The 22,362-nt window shown below is 36.9% G+C and overlaps 1 protein-coding gene across 4 annotated transcripts in view; it reads left to right on the top strand.

Annotated features, from left to right (window-relative positions):
• Positions 1 to 12,369: 12,369 nt before the first annotated feature.
• LOC149844912 (GTP binding protein) overlaps positions 12,370 to 22,362 on the top strand; it is a 71,669-nt gene continuing 61,676 nt past the window's right edge. For 2 of the 4 annotated variants that reach the window (XM_089995364.1, XM_089995365.1), the window contains exons 1-2: positions 12,377 to 12,533; positions 16,976 to 17,143. In XM_089995364.1, the coding sequence (XP_089851490.1) occupies positions 12,447 to 12,533; positions 16,976 to 17,143 (255 nt within the window). In that variant the 5' untranslated portion in view covers positions 12,377 to 12,446. Of the gene's footprint in view, positions 12,534 to 16,975; positions 17,144 to 22,362 lie in introns of all 4 variants that reach the window. The other 2 variants (XM_089995363.1, XR_016430151.1) reach the window with 2 other exon arrangements.

Below are 22,362 nucleotides of genomic sequence, written 5' to 3'. Positions count from 1 at the left end.
AGATCGATCTCAAGGTCCTGTCATTCTTAAATCTTTAATTGCGGAGATAAAAACTCAATTTGATGTATGTGTTAAAATTGTTCACACTGATAATGCTCTTGAGTTCAAATCCAAAGACTTACTTGAATTCTATTCTGCTAATAGGATTCAACCTCAGTTTACATGTCCCCATACCTCCCAGCAAAATGGGGTGGCTGAGAGAAAACATAGACAAATCCTCAATGTTGCTCGGTGCCTTATGATTCAATCCAATATGCTTGCTTCATACTAGGGCGATGCGGTTTTGACAGCCGGTTTTCATATAAATCCCATGTCGTCAAGCTCTGTTGAAGACCAGATCCCAATTCAAATTCTCCATCCAGAGGCTCCACTCTTTCCTATCCCCCTTAAAAGTTTTTGGATGTGTGTGTTTTGTGCATAACCTGGGTCCTGATCGAGATAAACTTGTTGCACAGTCTATTAAATGTGTTTTCCTTGGGTATCTTAAAAACCAAAAAGGATATCGCTGCTACGACCCTATATCTCATAAAGAGTATGTTAGTGCGGACGTTACCTTCTTTGAGTCTATTTCTTATTTTTCAAGTACTACTCCAAGATTACAGAAGAGCCTTGGTGATATCCTTCCTCTGCTGATTCCTCCCTTTCCGTTAGAGTCGCTTCCTCCTCAGTCCTTGGCTCCATCGTCTGGTGTGTCTCGCTTCTGAAACCCTCCCATAGTATACACTCACAGGGTACCTCTATGCCGCCATTATCTCCTTCTCCTTAGGTAAGTATTTATGAGCATACTGTTGTCCCTACTTCTGATGATGATCTTCCCATTGCTCTGCGCAAGGGAAAGAGACAGTGCACTCTTTATCTCATCTCACAATTTGTTTCAGAAGTTAATCTTGGGGAATCTGTGAAGAATTTTATTTCTGCTCTGTCTGCTTCCTTTGTTCTGCTTCATCACAGTCAAGCTCTAGTCGACTTTAACTGGATGCAGGCTATGCATGATGAGATGGATGCCCTATGGTCTCGAGACACTTGGGACTTGGTTGATCCTTCCGTAGATGCAGATATTGTAGGCTGCAAATGGGTATATAACATTAAATATAACTCGGATGGGTCGATTGAATGATACAAAGCCCGATTGGTTGCAAAAGGCTACACTCAGACTTATGGTGTTGACTTTTTTGAAACTTTCTCCCCAGTTGCTCGTCTTGGCACTATTCGTCTTGTTCTTTCTGTTGTTGTGCACCATGGATGACCCCTGTTTCAGTTGAATGTCAAGAATGCCTTTTTGTATGGGGATTTGCATGAAACTGTCTACATGCAACAACCTCCAGGCTTCGAGGTTCAAGGGGAGTGTCAGAAGGTGTGCAAGTTGAAGAAGGCTATTTATGGCCTGAAGCAGAGTCCGCGGGCATGGTTTCACAAACTATTTGAGGTAATGTCGAGTTTTGGATTTGTCAGGTCAGCTTCACATCACTCCTTGTTTATCAAGAAAACCAGTGTTGGAATTGTTGTTATGGTGGTATATGTCGATGATATCATATTAACAGGAGCAGTGCCCAAGATATTTCTGCAACAAAAGATCATCTTCAGAAACACTTTGTTACTAAAGATCTTGGTCACCTTCGATATTTTCTGGGTATTGAGGTTGCAAGAAAGAAAGAGGGCTTAGTGTTGTCTCAAAGAAAGTATGTGTTGGACTTATTAAAAGAGACTGGAATGTTAAGAGCTAAGCCAGCTAATATTCCAATGGATCCCAAAACTCACATGTTCGATAAGAAGTCTGACTATGTGGATAGTGTCGACTTTAGATCCTTGGTGGGTAAGTTGCTATATGTGACTGTTACTAGACCTGACATTTCATTAGCCGTGAGTAAAATTAGTCAGTTCATGGACAAACCTACAAAAGTTCATTGGGATGCAGCTATGATGGTTCTTCGGTACTTAAAGTCATCTTCTGGTAAAGGTCTGTTGTTTAAATGAAATCCATCTTTGGACGTTGTTGCTTACACTGGCGCAAATTATGCAGGATCTGTTGAAGATAGGAAGTCAACATCTGAATTTTGTGTGTTTGTAGGAGGAAATCTTATTACCTGGAGGAGTAAGAAACAAACCGTTGTAGCCAGGTCGAGTGTTGAATCTGAATACCGAGCAATGGCTCAGACTGCAGTTGAGATTATGTGGGTGAAATCAGTCTTGACTGAGCTTCAGGAGAAAGTATCCCTACCTATGTTGATGATGTGTGACAATAGGGCTGCTACATATATTGCCAACAACCCAGTGTTTCATGAAAGGACTAAACATATTGAAGTTGACTGTCACTATATTCGCGACTTGGTTCAGGCTGGGTATATCTGCACCGATCATGTATCTTCCGAAGATCAAGTAGCTGATGTTTTTACCAAAGCCCTGGCGAGACCAAATTTCTCAAAATGTTGTGACAAGCTGAGCATGATTGATATCTATGCTCCAGCTTGAGGGGGAGTGTTGAGATTAAGAGGTTTTGAGGTTTTAAGTTTTAAGTTTTTTTCTAGATTAAAGGTTATTTGATATTTTAGTTTAATGAGGGACTCATATATAATTTCTCCTTTTTGGCCTCTCTCTATTTAACATAGAGATTAGCCCTAATAACAAACAACAAGTTCTCTTATTGTGCAGTCGTCTCTCTCTCTCTCTACCTCGGTTTCTGTGCATCTCACCTTACCTTCTACAAGGGTTTTACATAAAATATGGTTTTTACCCACGTGTACGCAAATCGACATGGCGTTTAGACTGTTATATAATTAGTCGATTTACATTTACGAGCTTTGTCTACGTGAATGATGTCCTATCACAATTTACACAATGTTATATTAGTAAGAACCCGTTATTATAAATCGTCATCTCATATTTAGCACACATAAATAAAAATCATGATTTACACAATAATGCTATATTAGCAAGAATCAGGATTAGGGTTTGTTGTCCTATCATGATTTGCTTTTATGAGCATTTTCTATGTGAACGATATGTCGTATCACAATTTATACAATGACCGATTCATAAAAGGTAGAAAGAAAAAATAATAAACAAATTAACATGATGTTTAGACTTAGTAAACTATAAATCGAGATAACTTCATAAATGCAAATCAACATCATTCACAAAAACAAACAAAGACATATCGTTGTCGCGGTAACTTCATAACTACAAATTAACGTGATTTACAACCACATTCATTTACAAAATATATGAGTATTTAGTTACAATATATCATGACCAATGGTTTGACTTAGATACAATACATGACATCATCAACCAAGAACAGACATCATCATATGCCCAATCACAATTAGGGTTTAGGATTTTAGGGGTTTAGGCTTTAGGGTTTAGGGTTCAGGGTTTGAGGTTTGGGGTTTGGGGTTTGGGGTTTAGGATTTAGGGTTTAGGGTTTTAGGGGTTTAGGGTTTAGGTGTTTAGGGTTTAGGGTTTAGGGTTTAGGGTTTAGGGTTTAGGGTTTAGGGGTTTAGGGTTTTATGTTGTAGGGATTGGGGTTTAGGGTTTAGGGTTTAGGGTGTAGGGGTTTAGGGGTTTAGGATTTAGGGTTTAGGTTTTAGGGATTGAGGTTTAGGGTTTAGCATTTTGGATTTAGGGTTTATGGTTTAAGGTTTAGTGTTTCGGGTTTAGGGTTTAGGGTAATAGGGGTTTAAGATTTAGGGTTTAGGTTTTTATGTTGTAGGGATTGGGGTTTAGGGTTTAGGTTTTAGGATTTAGGGTTTAGGATTTAGGTTTTTGGGTTTTATGTTGTAGGGTTTGGGGTTTAGGGTTTAGGTTTTGGGTTTTGGGTTTTATGTTTTAGAGATTGGGGTTTAGGGTTTATAATTGACGAGCTTTGTCTATGTGAATGATATATCCTATCACGATTTACACAATGACTGATAAAAGGCAGAAAATTAAAACAATAAAAAATTTGAGACTATGTTTAGAATAGATAAGGTAAAAATCAAGGTTACTTCATAAATACAAATCGATTTACAACTTGATACCGATTTAAGTCACAGTTGCAAATCGATTTCACTATAACGATTTGTCCTATCGTGATTTGCTTTGATGAGCTTTGTCTATGTTAACGATTTTTCTATCGCGATTTACACAATGACTGCTAAAAGATGAAAAAAAGAAAGAATATACTGCGTAGGCTTCGATATACTTCACGACAATTACGCCAGAGTCGTATATGTCGTGAATATATCAATGTCTACATAGAAGATAACCACCATAATCATCATCGAAGATTATACAAATCTTTCCTCATAGCGTGAAACTACGTTATCAACATCAAACCTCATCTATCAGGCACAGGTAGAAGAAACACAGAAGAACAAAGAAGAAAGAAAAATACAAGGAAGAAGAAGAAGAAGTCGAAGGCGGAGGAAAAAAAAAGAGAAGAAGAAGTTGTGCTGCTGTAAAAAAGAGGAAGAGAGGTTAAATAGATTAGGGTTTTAGACCTGGACAACGGGTCAGGTAGGGTTTTATTTAGATCTATATTGTGGTTTTACATTTTGCAGAGTTTTACGCATGTGTACACAAATCGACATTATAATTTTGGTAAATAAATATGGTTATAAATAACGTCAATTTGTATTTAAGAAGCTACCACGACAATAATATATCTTTGTTTGTCTTTGTCAACGATATCAATATATAATATCGCGATTTACTCATCGATTTTCAACAGTTACTAAAATATTGTTTATATATAAAATATAAATCGGTATCATGTTGTAAATCACTTTGAATTTACCTCAATTTTTTTGTTGAATTTCACATCGATTTGTATTTATGGGTTTAGGTGGGGGAGTGATTGGATTGGGTTGTACAATGATGTGTATATTTGAAGGCTAGATGAGACAACGATTTGTCTGTGCACCTTTATCCAGATTTATACTCTTGCATATTGTGATTTTCATCCAGTTGTGGCTGACATAGATGTCATTATGTAGATCGTGATAGGACACTACATGTGCGTGTTCATCTTACAAATCAATTCTAGAAAACACATAATATCTTACAAATTGTTATATATATATATATCACATAATAAATTATAAATTGATACAGAAATTCAGCATAATAGCTTACAAATCGACACTATAAAACACATAATATCTTACAAATCGATATACATATGGAAAAATATATTACAAATCAATACAGAAATTCAGCACAATAACTTACAAATAGATATTAACAAACTACAAAGTATGGTTTTTGCGCAACGATTCAACTACAGTATATTCATAATGATTTGTATATGTGAAGGCTAGATGAGACAATGATTTTCACTAATTGTATAAGTAATGAGCAACGGCGATTTACCTACGGTATCAAAATTGCAGCTTTGTAGACTAGATTAGACAACGATTTATACACGTGAAGGATACATATTACAATGATTTATACATGTGAAAGATACATTATTAAACATAATTCACATGTCATTCCTGTGTTCCTTAGCTTTTTGGATGAAGCCATTTTCATGAACGGTGATCCACAAAAAATATTAACAATATTCACCTCCTATTATGTTAAACTCTTAACAAATCTGACAATGTGAAAATTGGGTCATGCAAAGAGGCATAACAACTAACTTTATGGTAAGACTTAAACATAATTCACACATGATTCCTGTGTTTCATAGCTCGCTTTCGAATTGATCTGATTCTGTCATGAAACAGAACAATATGAGACACTACATTAAGTTTTACAAGAAATGCAAACATCCTCCCAACATTGATTACATACCAAAAGACTTATAAAACTGAAGCTATCGTTCCAGAAAAATTGGTCGGGAGGATTGAAGGTTACAACATTGTAGTGCACATTTGTAGGGTATTGCTGCATGTTGAACCATCATTTCCCTTTTTTGGATAAAGGGCATTTTTGTCCTTTTCTCAAATTATCGTTTCATGGCGAGAATAACAAAAAACGGTACTTAAGTCTTTGCAATCGCACCAAACTTTGATGCTAAGTGATGCCAACACACACGGGGATACAAGCCTCACATGCTTATATATGTGGCGCTCATTCGGACCCCCCGAACATGCACTATAGCAAACAATGCATCTTCGGGGGAGAACACGCAACACCCTCCCAGTCGCAAGAGTAGAGTTCATGTTCTTAACAATATTTCTTTTAATAAAGAAATCCATCACAATAGTGATGCATCCCGATGGTCCTAGGTTCAAGGTTTAGGGCCTAGGCAGGTTGGGTTAGGTTTGAGTTTGGATCAAAATCAAAATAAAGTAATAGGCTAGGTTTGATAGGGTTTGGTAAAAAATCTGGTATGCTTAAATGGTGTGACAAAAAAATCCTACAAATTAGAAGATTAATTTAGACGCCTTGACAAATGTACGGATCAAATTTCAAGGTCAAAGGCTTTGTAAATTGGGAGAAATAATTCAGATAAGTCTCAACTCCTTTAGAAAATAAGTTCTAGACAAACTTGGTTTTAGGGGGGGGGGGTCCACGCTTGCGAAATGCTTAAGGATGGGGTTCTAAAGACTTATAAGACTTGGTCCAAGTATGTTAAGGCTTGCTGAAGGTTTGGGTGATGCAGGGTTGGCCAGGGTTTGACAATTTAGGTTGGAATGTGTCGAATCCTCCAAGTTGTTGGTACAGTCCACACAAACCGATTGGAGTTGGTTGCTTGAACTTAGTCCTTAGGCAAAATAAACTCAATGGTGATCTAATTACCTTGGTGCTGAAGGGTAGAACCCTTAAGTTAGTTAGGTTCACAAATTTGTTTTTGTGAATATCATCAGATCTACAAAATGTTCATGCTAATCTTCTTTTTATTGAGAGGTTGTGAACTTCGGATGATGTACCTATATATCGCGACAACCTCAGTAGGTTTGCTTATGTGAAGGGTAAAAATGTCCAATAAATGTCGAGAATAAAAACATGAAAAGGATTTTGACAAATTGTGAGGCATTTCGAAGAATGCACCATTTTATAAGGACCATACAATCATTTTTTATTTATAAAAAATCTTGTAAACTCATCTTATATAAAAGCTTTTCATGGGAGAAAGGTATAAATGAATTTACACATAAATAATGGTACATGGTGGGAAATTTTGGGGCCCACTTGTGCTATCATGACACCTCTCCACTATTATGATTTGACATTTGTTTTATTCATGGTGAAAAAGGAATACATTAGGGTTGCCAAAACTTAGACAACTGATAGCTAAATAAGAATCAAGGATTCAAGGAACAAGAATTCAAGTGAATATGAAATTAATATTGATGCAAACCCCTTTAGCATATACTTGTATGTGATGTGATCCAAAGGAAGTGATAACCAAACTAAATAAAATATTCAAAATAATGTCCATATATCTAGAATAAAAAGGAATATTCAAATCTACTTTCTAATACAAAAATATGAACCAGAAACCCAAACTAAGAAGTAGGCACAATAAGAAATATCACCAAAAATAAGTTAGATGGAAATTTAAAGAACAATAAATCTAATAAAAGAGAATAAGATTGGGAAGACGCTTTTAACAGGATGAAATATCAGCAAAAACTAATATGCGCAGGCCCGGGTTAGGTGGCTTAGGCTCAATAAACTTGGGTAGGTAGGTCAGATTCTATTTGGTTCTGACATACCTAGAAATAAAATATGGTTCTCCCAAATGGCTTTATAGAAAAATATAAAATTTTAAAGGTAGGTTCTATACACGTGGAAATAGACCCTAACCAAAATTCTTGTCCAAAATCTATGGGGTTGGGGAGATATAGGGTTTTTGGGGTTTATTGGTTCTAGTATATGATTTAGCTCTGAGGGTTGAATAGAAAATTAATTCTACTTTACTGAGTTATAAAAAAATTATGAAATTTTAGGGATCAACAAAAGGCAAGGGGAAGAGTCTAGAATTTAAATTTTAGCCCCAGATTCCATACAGTTTGGTAGATATGGCTTACGCAAGTCTAATGAAATTATGCTATTAACAACAAACAAAACTTGGCCAAGTTTGAAAATTTTTGGGCTAGACTTAGGGTTAGGGTGATTCCCAGGCTTGAGCCAAGTATGTATGGATCTCTAGAAGGTGCTCTATGACTGAAGATTCTAGAGAAGATAGCAGTAGGAGAAACATATAAAGGGGGGAAATGAAAGAAAGAGTGACATGTTATAGAAAGAGGGAGCACGATGGATTGAGGGAGTGAGAGCTTAGTTGAGGGAACATGATTCACTTCAATGACATACCCTCAAAAGGAGGGATTACATGCCTATGTATAGAAAAGAGAAACCCATATTGATAACCTCAAACAACCCTTTCATCTTTCAAGGCTCATAAACAACCCTCCCAAAATTAGACTAGGCCTTTCTAAGCATTTTCTATTTTTAGGTCTCTTAAAATTAAACGAGGCTCATCTTAGCATTTTTTTGCTTTTAGGTCTTCTATACTCCTCCAGCTCCTTCGCGTTGGAAAACTCAAGGAAAGGAGAGAGAGATGTGAATGATGTTGGCATGGTATCATCCTTCTCTTAGGTGGCATCCCACTGGGCCTCTAATGATCCATATCAAGAATCAATAAATGATGATGGAGAATAAAGATGAAGAAAGAAGGCCAAGAAATAGGAATAGAAAATGATAGAGGCAAATAGGCAAGAAACCCAAGATCTCCGGAGACTTACCTTGGTGAATTTATATGGTTGTCCTTACTCTGAATCCATATCAGATTTAGAGACCAACAAGATATAACAGCATACCCAAGCCAAGAAGAATAATGATAAGAAGTCAAGTAGAGGGGGTTCTCTTAAAACACATTTTCCCAATGTGACCTCTCTCTATGTGGAAGTGAAGTATTTGGCCATGCTAGTGGAGGAGGAGTTCAATGTTTAATAGGAAGGCACATTCCTTCTGAGCACTTGAAACAAACTAGACGCTCTTCTCCACTTTAAATGAGATTTGGATTTGGGGATGGAAGAAAATCAGACTCGACAGCCCAAGTTGGATCTATGTAGTGTATGGATGCTGATTAAGATTAAATCCACGAGGTTTGGATCTTCTTTCCTTAAGAAATCATAAAATTTTGACTAATATTGTCAACTCAAATAAGTGCCCCATGAAGTGGATATTGGACTCAACATATTGGTTTAATTACTAGTGATGCAAATCAAATGGAGATACAATCTAGTCCCAAACTTGATCCAATGGGATAATGTCAGATCTTGATAGTGCATACCCAAACACTGGCTGGTTTGGAAAATATGGTTTGCATAGTCAGATCCAGTTTGGAATCATTGAACAAATGTGGTTGAGTTTGGTCATAATTGTGTTTAACCTGATCCATGTTTGCATTTTTTGCATAAGAACAACATATGCTCATTTTCCACATACATGGTACTGAAGGGACTCTACGTGATCCCACTAAGGGCACTTTTGAAAGTGAAAAAGATGTAGGAAACGTGATATAAAGTAGAAAAATCGTACATTTTTGCTGACTTTCCAAATAAGAGAGACTTTTTGGTTGATAGTGTTTTTCTAAAAAGCACACTTTTTGATAGGATACATTTCTTTACAGGGGGTGGAAGAATGTTTCTTACTAAGAGAAAATGGTGATTTACACTCCCCCACCAACCATCTCACAACCCATCATTTCACTATCACAATCACCACCACCACCCATTACCCACCTCCCGAAAAACTGAGCCAGAGAAGCTCTACCACCACCACCACCACCACCACCCATCACCATCACCCACCTCCAAAAAACCGTGTGGGAGAAGCTCCACCACCACCCTCTTCTCTTTTGTTTTTTTTTAAGATTTTTTATTTTATTTTTCTCATGCTACCCAAACAAGTGAAACAATTTCATTTTAAAAAAATTATCATATCAAAACTTCTCATAAATTTTTTTTTTTTCCTATGAGAGTTTTTCTTGCTTCCAACATGAGAAAAATATAGGAAAAGTGATACATAATGAAAAATTTGTGCATTTTTTCTAATTATTCCAAACGAAAGAGACTTTTCTCAAAGAGTATTTTCTAAACAATACACTTTTTTTATAGGAAACATTCCTTGAGAGGTTAGATAGAGTCTACCAGGAGAAAATGGTGAGGTTCACTCCCCACCACCCACCATCTCACCAACACCATCATCAAACATTCACTCGAGAGAGAGAGATGAACAAAGTAGAGGTACGAACCTTACCAGCATATTTGAGAGGAAGATAAGCGACTTGAGCAACGTCATCATGCTCAAGCCAGGAGGGATCGTGGGGTAGGGCGAGTGCAAGATTGCACCCGCCTCCTCCTCGACCTTGGCTCCCAGTCTGTCACTCTCAGGGAAGCAGTGGTAATCATTGGGGGAGATGAACGACGACTTTAAGGAGACAGATGGAGGGTGTCTCTTCATAAGTTCAGTGATCAGCTCAGACAAATGCCGTTGCAAGCGGTTAGGGTCATAGTGCTCCACTATCAAAATCCCCTACTACGAACCCTCACCCTCACCCTCTCCCTCTCCCTCTCCCTCCAAACAAATCACACCCATTTAGCCGTCAAATTCCCAAGATCCCTCATTCTTGTGGGAATCGATAGTTCAGGGCACCATCAAACACCTGGTTCAAGACCAGAGGGTAAAAGTAGGAAGCAAGAGAAGATCGATAGGACAGAAGGATAGGGGAGATCAGAGGGGTCCCATTGGGGGGCGAGAGAGGGAGAAAAAAATGTAGAGAACCTCTCGACACCCCGGTCGGTTCATCGTGATCGAGAGGGAGGAGTGACTCCCAGAGTGATCCACCACTGCGGGAGAGTTTTTTTCATGCACACAAACAAGTGAAAAATGTTTATTTTAGAAAAATTATCATATCAAAACTTCTCATAAAAATAATTTTCTTTTATTATGAGTTTGTTTCTCACTTTCAAACATGCCCTAAGAGATCAAATTAGGCCACGATTGAGACTAGAACAAACTCATTGAGAGGTGGACACGATGTCATAAACGACCCAAACCATGTCTAACTTATTTGAGTTCTGTCAACAGGTCAGGCCTGTACTTGACAGTTATGAATTCAAACTCAAGAAAGACTTTGAGGTGATGGGACTGGGTCCAGTCCTTGCATAAAAGTGGGTTTTGATATGTACATATATAGCAAAAAGGTAGGTGCTGCTACCTTTATGTGCCTACCGCATGCCTGTGGAGCTTGGATAGGGGTTTTCAGGTTGTTTTTTAAAAATCTGACCCTAATCAATTTACTAAAACCACACTTGAATCATGTTTTTCTGAGAAAAAATAATTTTTTAAGCATTGGTTATTTTTTAAAATTGTAGACCATTGATTTTTTAATCTTATAAAATCCTAACTTGAGTCGATTCCCACAAAATTAAATCACATCTGTATGGTAAGATTTTAGAAAAAATAAGCAAGCGGTAGACACAAAAAAATGGGAACACCTACTCCTCTCTCTCTCTCTCTCTATATATATATATATATATATATATATATATCACAAACCAAACCTGATGAAAATTTAATTATTACATATTACATTGAGAGAGAGCATATCTTAATTCAAATCCAATTCTAAAACAGTCTCGGTAGAGGAATTCATAGACCATACTCAGGTCCATATATTGTTGCTGACCCTATGATCCAATCCGAACAGCTAATCGAACATGTTCATTATAACAGAACTGCAGCCCTAGCTGATCTGGTCCAGGCTAGATTCGGGGTCATACCTGACCAGTTGACAGTAGCGGTTACCATGAACAGTACATAAGGACCATGAGTACCAATGGACTCTCGCTCGTAGGTGTGTCAGTGGGTCAAGTTTGACTCCAACCCGATCTGTACCAAACCTTATAAGGTCAGGGTTTGGGGACAAAGAAGGAAGCCGATTAGGATCCAGGTCAGACCTGAAGGATCCGATTAGTATTTGAAGCTGGGTATGGTTCGTGAAATGTCATACCAGACTGGGTTCCCACCGGAGTTCCAATTAAGATCCATGATTTTTTAAGGTAAAAAGTTAAAAAATATTATTTTACTGGGTCTGGTTCATGTAATCCTTATAGCACCTGGGTACGATTTTTATTTTGGTAGATCCGATTGGACCCAGGTCTGAATCCGATACCAGTAGTTCAAAGTCAAATCCAGGTTTGTGCCTACCTGGGTCTGAACCAGATCCAACCCCTTGGCACCCCTACGGTCGCTCGTCTCAGATGGTCCGACGTTGTCAGAGCCGAGCACGATAGCTGCACTGCTGGGTCCTTCACAGCAATATAGCTGTCAAGGCGAGGGCGATGCAGCAGCGTAAGGGCGACGCGGGAATATGCTGTATGCATACCTGCTAGCGGCTCTAGGGTTGCCTATAAATACCGGCAAGAGTAGTCTTCTGATGGTTTGGACTTTGGACTTTGGGGAGGAGAGAGAGAAAGAGAGAGAGGTAAAACCCTAGTTGTCGAGAAATGCCGCCGAAGCCAGCAAAGACGAAGGATGCTCCAGCGGTGCGGCCGATCCTCGGCAGGTTCTCGTCTCACCTCAAGATTGGTATCGTAAGTTTCCGTTCCTATAAGAATTTTTTGTTTCGATGAATTTGTATGGTACGAAATGATTTATATTTGGTTAGAATCTTAGGATGTCTTATGATTTATTTGGTGGACTAGTGATTGTTTGATATCGAGTTTGTTGTGCTTGTTGGAGTTATAGTGCCATGCGCCGGGATGGAAGAGAAGTTATTTTGGTGAATAATTTCAGTTGTTGTGTTCATAGTTTTGTTAAACTGCACATTATTTGTGATATATTTATTACATTTTTCTGATGAGTTTTATCCATTTTTTTGCAAAATTTTGTAGTTCATCAAGAAAATTTCATAAGAAAAATCATGCCATTCCGATATGTTAGCAGATTTTTTGTTATATTTTAAAACTGGAATCAATTCCACGACTTATGGTGGTTTAGTTCAGTGTTTAGTTTGTTGTGTTCGGCTGACTAGCAAGATGAATTAACTCGGCAAATGATATAGTTTAACTAGTGCTCTGTATCTAAACTAGTTTTCAAAATTTGGAATGGACTGTTATTTCGACAATTTTAGTTTAGTGGTCTATGGTGGCATTTTTTTTCTCTCCCACCCTTCTCGTGGGATTCTTGCTAAATTGGATGTGATTTTGAAGATAGGTTAATATCCTATTGGTCATGTTAATTACAGCCATTCTATTGTTTCAAAATTTCCTCCCTCTCTTCTTTTTTTTTCCATTCGTCTTTTGTGTGATTGTAAGATGCTAATGGCTCCTTCTAGTCATCAATGGGCATTTTTTGTTATAGTATCCTCTCTGCTGCGTTGAGCCAACAGAAAAACCATCATGCCACTTTACTTCTCCTTTTTATTTGGTTTTTAGTTTTTAGGATTTTTTTATTTGTTGCTTTTCTCGTGTCTTTTGGGTTTGAGGTTCGATTAATGGCTCTTCAGACACAGGAGCATTGTATTTCAATTACATGCTACCTTTTGCACGGTGCCTACACAAAAAGGGGATTCCTTTCTCCAACTCAATTTTCAAGAGAATAACCATGGTGTCTTCTTTTAATTCAATAGTTGGAGACATTTAGCCTTTTCTTTTTTGCATATTTTTGTGTCCTTTCTACATTTTGATTTGGGTTTTGAGGAGGTACATGGTCAATCTTGGACTTGAATGTGTGCTGGGTATTGGCATCAGATAAGAGGATTGATGAGGTTGAGTTTTGACTGTTGTTGCTTGGTTTCACGTAGTCTGTGGTATCCTATAAGAGTTGGCTGAGCTTATGTTAGGTTCAATCAAATTGGATAGACATGCTTTGTTTAATGAACATGGTGGAATCCTGAACTCCTGATGCCTTGAACTGAACCAATTTTCAATTGTTTCCATTGCAGCCACCTAGAGTCAGGTCAGCTTGTGAAAGACTTAGCTTGCCTGGTCAGTTGGAGAATTTTGTGGCCTGAATCATGATGCAATTGGGTTGAGTCTTAGTTATATGTTTCGTTTAGAATAGGATAGCATCGGTGAACCAACAATTCATGTATGTGTTGAGTATGTAGTTATCTTAATGATATTTTTTGGTTATGCTTGTGCTTCCGTTTCATCAAATTATTCATGTACTTATGTTGTGGTTGTTCATATAATCGTTCTGTTTACTATATAGAACCACCAGCCTGTGATTTGATGTCCAAGTGATGCACTGAAATATCTCTTATGAAAACAAAATGATGTAAGGTGCTTTTTCTTTTTCTTTTTTAAGTATTGTTTCTTTAAGGCCTCTTTGTGAAGTGTATATTGGGAACAGTTGGAAAGAGTTGGAATGTTTTTTGAAAATCAAGTATTCTCATTTTGATACCTTCATAATTGAAGGAAACAAAAGATTTGCATTGAAGGTGCCACACTTATCTCTTCATTTCCCTCATTTTGGGCACCTTCACGAAGTGGAGATAATTGCCAATTTCTTCTTTGACTAAAAATTCAGATTCTCTTAAAATTTCACACCAATTATTTTTGGAATCTTTTACTTTATACAGATACATTCTTCATTTCTCTCACTAATTTCCCGAACAAAATAGAGAATCCAAAAAAAGTGCAATACCTGTACTCCCCTTCCCCAAACAGAAACAGGAATCCCAAGTCCCTCCAAATCATTTCTTTTTCTTTCCTCTCAAAGCATTTCTACCAATTCCTTGCAAATAACTCTTCAGGGTCATAGCCTTAATTTCTTTGGTTATACTAATTTTCATTGTACCTTTTGATTTTGTTGATGTATGTACCATAGTTACCTGAAGCACTCTTACTACATAGGAATCACAATTCCCAGAAAGCGGATCAGAATCACACTTCTTGGCCATAGGAATCACGATTCCCAGAAAGCTGTTCGGAATCACACTTTTTGGCCATAGGAATCACGATTCCCAGACAAAGGATTCACACTTCCCATCATATGGGAATTTCGCTTCCCATCTGATGGGTATTCCAATTCCCAACTATGGGAATCCCAAATCTCAGCCATGAGCGTTGGGATTCCCATGATTGGGAGCTCTATTTCCTCCCTTACCTAGGAATTTTAATTCTTGGGTATAAGAATTTCAAATCCCGAATTGAAGATTTTCAATTCTTCGTATATAGGAATTCTAATTCCTAAAACTTAGGTAAACTATTTTGCATGTGCTAAATTGAAAACTTTAAGGGCATAAGAAAGTAACCTTTTTCTATGCATACCCTTTTTTCTCCTGTAAATCATTTCAAAAGTAATTATATTTATGTCTTTTTGCTATGTTCTTTCAAAAGTAGGGATGTTCTTCTTTGGATTGACATTGGATATTGGTTTATAGGTATGGATTTATATAACATTATCCACCTCGGCATAACTTTTTTATTAAGTATCATATAATGGGTGGCTTATATTGTTAGATTTAGTTGAAGTTCCTTAGAATTGTAATATATGTGATAAGTTATGCATTAATTGTTGCACACTTATTTTTTATCATTTTATTGTTTTGTATCCAAACTCTAAAATACACTTATTAAGTTGTTTTTAAATTTGTTATTATTCTCTTAGGTGATTTAGTTATTTTTTGTAATAAGATGACATAGTTGCAGATTGTAAACATCCTTTCTTAATTACTCATTAATATACCTCGCTCATCCTCCAAAAACTTTTTCTTAAATTTTTGTTTCTTGAATCCATCATTTTATTAGTATTTCTTACAATTTCATATACCACTTCCTATAATATTCCCCTTACCGCTTCTTATTTGCTTCCTGCTTCCCGCTTCCTGAATCCTCTAAAAATTTTGAATGACCGCTTCCCGATTCTGATTCTCGTTCTGTTTCCTGTTTTTGATTCCCTCTCTGGTAAATATGGTATGAACAACCTTTTGTGCTTCCATGATTTTTTACTTTTATATTGATTGGGGATGATTGCCCCTGATGCGATTGAGGATTATTCACATGTTTCACTTTTTGGTCTTTGGTCAATTATTCTTTCAACCTCAATCTTTGGTATCCTTTCAGTGTATACAAGATGTACTTTATATGAACCGATCTTGCATCTTGACAAGCTTTTACATGAGTGGAGTTGTGCAAGCAGGTCGTGGTTTCAATGTCGAAGTTGTTTTCTACAACAATTTTTTGAAATGCAACTCAGATTAAAACAAATTTTTGAAACTCTGGTGTCTTTGTTGGTATCATGTTGTGTTGATTCAGGAGAGAGATTCTATTTTTTAAAAACACTAGTTTTTAATCAATCATGGCAGTAGAAATATTCCTTGAGCAACTAAGTGGGCTCGCTATCTTTGTTATGACATAGTGTATTAATGGAACATAACCATGAAATGTCTTCTATTTGATGCATCATGCTCTCTTGGAAATGTTTTAAATATGTACAATATGAGAATGATATTTCCAATTGCTTATCTTCATTCTATGGCTTGGCTTTTGGAACTAGTATAATCTTGAAACAGAATTAAAAGAAATGTCAAGTCTCTGAAGATAGATGTATAATGGATAAAAAATCACTTCATTCAGAAGTCAGATCGCAAAGTTATGCTTCTTGTTTACTTCGTCCATTTTTAGCTATTTTTCCTTATTTATAGTTGACGACTCATTAGCTATTTTCTTTGAGGTTTGATTACCTTAATTTCTATAGCATAGTGGAGCATTGTTTATGCCTTTGAGGGTACTGTCTTTTGCTTTGTAAGGCGAACTTATGCTGTGTTGCTGTCGGCATTGTTACTTTTTATTCAGTTAGTTGTTTTGAAGAGGAAGATAAAATATTTGTTTAGTGCATTTTAATTTTATTTGCATTGCATTATTTATCAGAAATTGGGCTTTCAGTATCTTAGAACATCTATATTGTCAATCTAGGGCATTGTAGTTCAGAATAAAAACTAGTTCAATATAAAATGTGTTTTCTTTTTCTTTTCATCATTTTTTCCTGTTTTCCTCTTATAACTAAGTGTGTGCGGTTTTCTTGGTAGGTTGGTTTGCCAAATGTTGGCAAGTCCACACTGTTCAACACTCTTACAAAGTTGTCAATACCTGCGGAGAATTTTCCTTTTTGTACAATAGAACCAAATGAGGCAAGAATTAACATTCCTGATCAGCGGTTTGAATGGCTTTGTCAGTTGTACAAGCCAAAAAGTGAGGTATTTTTTCCCTATTGTTGTATGCAATATAATTGTGTTATTCAAAGCTGGATCTTATGTAAAAAAGGGCTTCAAAGTTTTACAAATATCATGTTGGAGTAGGATATCATTTTCAAAAACTTGTAAAGTCCATGATTCTTTAATCACAACTATCCTCACTTTGCTTAGATATTGAGAATGCATGCACATATAAATTTGCAAATTGTGTTTTTACACATATGCACACTACATATTAGTATTTGAGATATACTTTTTAGTTTCTTGTTTCTTTGGATATTAATTTGCATGTATGGGCCACTTGCATTCTCGAATGCGTTTAGCTTAGACTGCTGGAAGTATATGTTAATCTATGATTTTGATATTCATAATTCTCAAAAAGGTTCATATTTTGCTATTTTTACCGGTTGTCATATATAAGTTTATTGTCATTTATTTCATTGTATTTTACTTTCTCTGGTTTAGCACATGCAACAAAGGTGCCTATTTGCTGCTTGCAAGAATGTAATACGTGTGGATTTTGGTTTGTGATTCCATCTAGGCGGCAACGTGATTAGAGCATAAATGAGCTGCAGAACCATGGGATTGAGAGTTAGGAGTAGAAGCCATACTTGTGTAGAAGAATAGTGTTAAAAATGGAAAGAAGGCATTAGTCCCATGATTTTTTACAAGGATGAAAGAAACACATATATATTATAGAGATGAACAGAGATTTAAAAAATTATGCAAACAAAACCATAAAATATAAAATACACATTCCCTTCCCATTTGTAATTTAATCCTTGACAATTTACAGTTTTATGCATGTAAGATTGTAAGTACAAAAGGTCACAAACAAATCATCAAGACTAATGGGAGTGTTAATGCGCGATGGATACTTCCCAGGTAAGTATCTTCCACACTCTAGATTAATTGACACTTATTTAACAAATGTCCATAAAGCTGGACACCCTTGTATTTTATGCAAGAAACTGGACACTTGTATGGACACTCCTTGGACACGGCGTGTCCAAACACAATTTAAAGTGTTGATAGGGATGGCAGTGGACCGGGGCGGGGGTGGGGGACAAGGTCTCCACCCCGCTCCGTCTCAAAATTCTGCCCTCCATCCCCGCACATGTTTTGATTTTAACCTCTATCCTCACCTTCATCCCCATTCCATGTCCTCCATCCCCGGTCCAAACGGGGCAAGGCGGGGCGAGACCCCCTTTTCCCTCGATTCACTGCCATCCTTAAAGAAGGTGAGGAAAGTTTACTAACGGGGATTGGGGATGAGGCGGGGTGGGGCAAGGCGGGGCAGGGGAAAACGTAAGTCCATCCCCGCACGGATTTTGATTTTAACCTCCATCCCCTTTTCATGTCCTCCATCCCCGATCCAAACTGGGTGAGGCGGGGCGGGGCCCCATTTTGGACACTTCTAATTTAAAAAATGGTGTGTCAGTGCCGTGTCTAGGAGTGTCATTGTCGGTGTCAGGAAGTGTCCGATACTGACATTTCAACTTAGGTGAGGTGTCCATGTAACATAGATGCCACTCAATGCGTCTTCTCAGCCAAAGAAATGATGCACAATTCATTATGCTTTGATAGAGATTGTTTAGTGTTGGTGGGGGTATTGGAAACATGTATTGTGTCTTTCAATCATATATTGCACATTGTCATGGTATGTCTTTGGCATTATCATAAACTGTCAAGAGAAATTCTCTATGCAACTGATGGTTATTCCATAACCATATTTTTTTATGACACTAAGGATAAAAGTCAGAACTTGTTGCAATCTTCAAGTAATTGCGTGTTGATTTTGCTAACTTGTATAAAGTTGCTACTAAAGTTGTATCCTTTTCCTTGGAAGTCATCAAGTATGAGGAGCTTGTTACTAAGGGGGTGCCGCGGCACCTCCTTTCGTGGAAATACCTGTCGCGGAAACGGAGTCGGACCCCCCCCTCCCCGGAACAATTTCTGCGTTAAACCCAGAGGCATCATGTATTTTGGCACACCCATTGAAGGTTTTTCGCGGAAATGACCTTTTTTGCAGTTTGATTCATCATTGTGGACCCTGCGGGAACACACACCCGTCAATGCGTTTTCCGCGGAAAACACCCATTTTCCATGACACACAAACGTACCCTAAAGGCGAACTGTCGAAGACTCGAAAGTGCCCTTACTTTGTGGCCACCATTCCAAACATGTCCTCAATTGTTGTTTGTTTCATGGTTGCAAGGGAACTCTGTGTGGATTTTCTAGAGTCGAGTAAATCCTCTTGCGACCTACTCATACAATGTTTTCCTTACTGGCTATGTTACCAGGACACACCACTTTAGGTGTGTAACCGTGTTGACATGGGTACGGGTACCGGACACACCATTTTGCATGTCCTATATTATATTATATATTATATTTTCAGCATATTTTTAGTATATAATATATATTTTAGATATATAATATATTATATTTACTTTATTTTGTGTATATATATATATATATATATATATATATATAGTGTCCCTGTACCAACAATTTTTTTGGAATTGTCATGTCGTACCCTCCATACCCGCATCCGTACCCAGGTGACATAGCTTATTGGTGACTTTTTTTATTTATTTGTTAACTCCATGATTCCCTTATATACGACAAAACTCTAGGTCCAAATAGTGGTTTGGTTAGCCATCCATTTTTAATCTAGGTTGAGTGCTTTTGCTTGGTTAGATGCTATTGGATGCTAAACTCCTGTACTAATAGCTTTGTGTTTGCTACGATAACTGGAAATAGCTCATTACATTTTTTGACTGGTGGGTTGTTTATGACAATTCAACATAGAATTTTAGTTGACTTTATGGACCTTTGAAAGTATAACAAAAGAAGTTATTTTTCACTATCTTAAACACATGTTTTTAAGTATGTGAAGGAATGAACTTGGTGCAATCTTGGGTGGAATGAATTGCTTTAGTTTTGGATATGGATTTTTTGGTGCTTGGCGATGATTAAATATACAGAGGGAACCCTAACGGTGTGGTATTTTTAGGTTTGATTTAGGTCATATTCTTTTACTTTCTTGATATTTGTGTAAGGATCTTCATTTTCATGGTTGGTCGATTATTTTTGGCTATCACGTGGACATAACAAAAGGGACAGGGGATACATTAATTTTTTTGTAGCTCTTTTGTAGTCTGATTTTGTGTAGTTTTCCATTAATAGTAGTACATTAGGGCACACTACACGAGAGTAAACTGGAGTATCCCTATGACAGATTTTTTGTAAAGGTTCCGTATATTCAGAGCCAATATCCATACCACTTTCAGAACCCCTCTTGGTCTATATCGTTTTAATGCGATGCCATTTGGATTAAAGAATGCAGGAGCCGCCTGCATCAACGATGCTCACCCTCCATGTTCAGGCTATTATGACCCCAAGCTCTAGGAATGAATAAGGAGTTTCCAAAGGCGAACAAACTCCTTCCCCTTCTATAATTATAAAAAAAGCACATAGTCAAAAGTCAACCATCACTTTTCCAAAGCCCATCCTTTCCTTAGGCTTTTTCCTCTAGGTTTCTGCAGGACCCACTTGTAGTATTCTGACAGACAAGGACACCCCCCCGCCCCCTTCTTCTTTTCTTCATGTATGTGGGCTGCCTACCCTGTCCCGGATAGACGAAGAGTTACCAACAAGGAGTAATGAAATGAATTACAAAATGGATTGCAAACTATGTCTATATCTTGGATAAATGATCCCACTACAAAGAAATTGTATGAAATGAAATGACATAAAAAACTAATGGCAAATTGTAAATGTGGATCTTTTACTTGGTCCTTTTGAGATCAATAAGGAAATATTTGAATATGGTTGGATTTTCAATTCCAATTTAGTAGTGTACCAATGAACAAGATGTTTAGCTTTTTAATCAAAATGCAATAATCAAAGAAAATTTTCTACAGATTCTAATACTAATATTAATAAACAGTAACCCAGCCCATAATAACCCAAAAACGTTTTATTTCATTATAATAATAAAAAAAGAATAAGCACTCCTTGATAAAAACATTTTAAGGATAATTATCCATTTTGTGTGCATAGGGTGTAGACACCATAAGATTATAGAATTAAAATCCATGGGAGGATTCATCAATTGTAATAGATCCATAGTTCACGGGACGGGTTGCTGAAAAATCTAAAATGAAACTGGAAAGGATTATGTGATTCCTGTGTAATCATAGTATAGAATCCATCAGTTGCTTCATTCCAACCAGTTGGTTTAATCTAGTAGAAATGAAATATCAATAAGATGGGAGTGCCATCTTGACAAGGATGAGTATGTTTTTATTTTTTATCCCTCAAAACTTGAAGCAAGATCGTTCTTTGACGAAATGCTTGATATGATAATGGTGGTACCTGTACTCAATAATATGAGCGACTCACAGTTCACTTGGTTTTGGGTCATAATTAATAAGGTTATGTAGAGAGATGACTGAGTGGTTCAAGGTGTAGCATTGGAAATGCTATGTATGCCTTTGTTTACTGAGGGTTCAAATATCTATCTATTTGTATCCTCATCTAATTCACCAACATTACCAAGCACTCAATGTATCAAATACCAATTGATACTCTTATTCTAAGAGTAGTACTTTTCCTTATATTTATTTTCTATCCCTAATTACTTTGATACTGAAAAACGAAAAGAATAGAAAGAGGGGGAAGAAAGAGCAGATATCATTGCTGATCTATTTGCGATTCGTGAATGGGATCAAAGTCCAGATCAAATTCTCTACTTCTTTCAGCGACAGGGGGCAAGACTGTCTGAACCTTTGCTATTTTAGGTTCAAGTTTGTCAGGAATAATATTCTATGATTAGCAATTCATTGATTTCCAAACTGATCCATTTACTATATATTACTTGATTTACTACCCCTTTTATTGGAATGTAAGTTCCCGTGACATTGACATAATAGATCAGAAATCTGAGATTTGGAATAAAAACGGAAAGTGTCTTTTCACTATTCCTTGATCTCAAGATTACATTAGCAATCATGGATAGAAAATCGATAACAAAAAGCCGACTATCATAATTGAACCAATAGCCACTGACACTGTCCATCACATTACAAATATGATGCTCCAATTACCAAGCTACTCAGGCTCAACTAACATAACATAAAATAGTGATGTCTATGAGTTCGGGGAGTTGCTAGGATCTTAGCTTATTATAGTTATATCTAAGCTAGTTTATTTTG

The sequence above is a fragment of the Nuphar pumila genome, chromosome 2 (genome assembly GCF_984573655.1).
Source record: "Nuphar pumila chromosome 2, dmNupPumi1.hap1.1, whole genome shotgun sequence".
NCBI classification, from domain to species: domain Eukaryota; kingdom Viridiplantae; phylum Streptophyta; class Magnoliopsida; order Nymphaeales; family Nymphaeaceae; genus Nuphar; species Nuphar pumila.
Note: the sequence above shows the minus strand (reverse complement) of the source record. Positions and strands in the feature narration are given on the sequence as shown.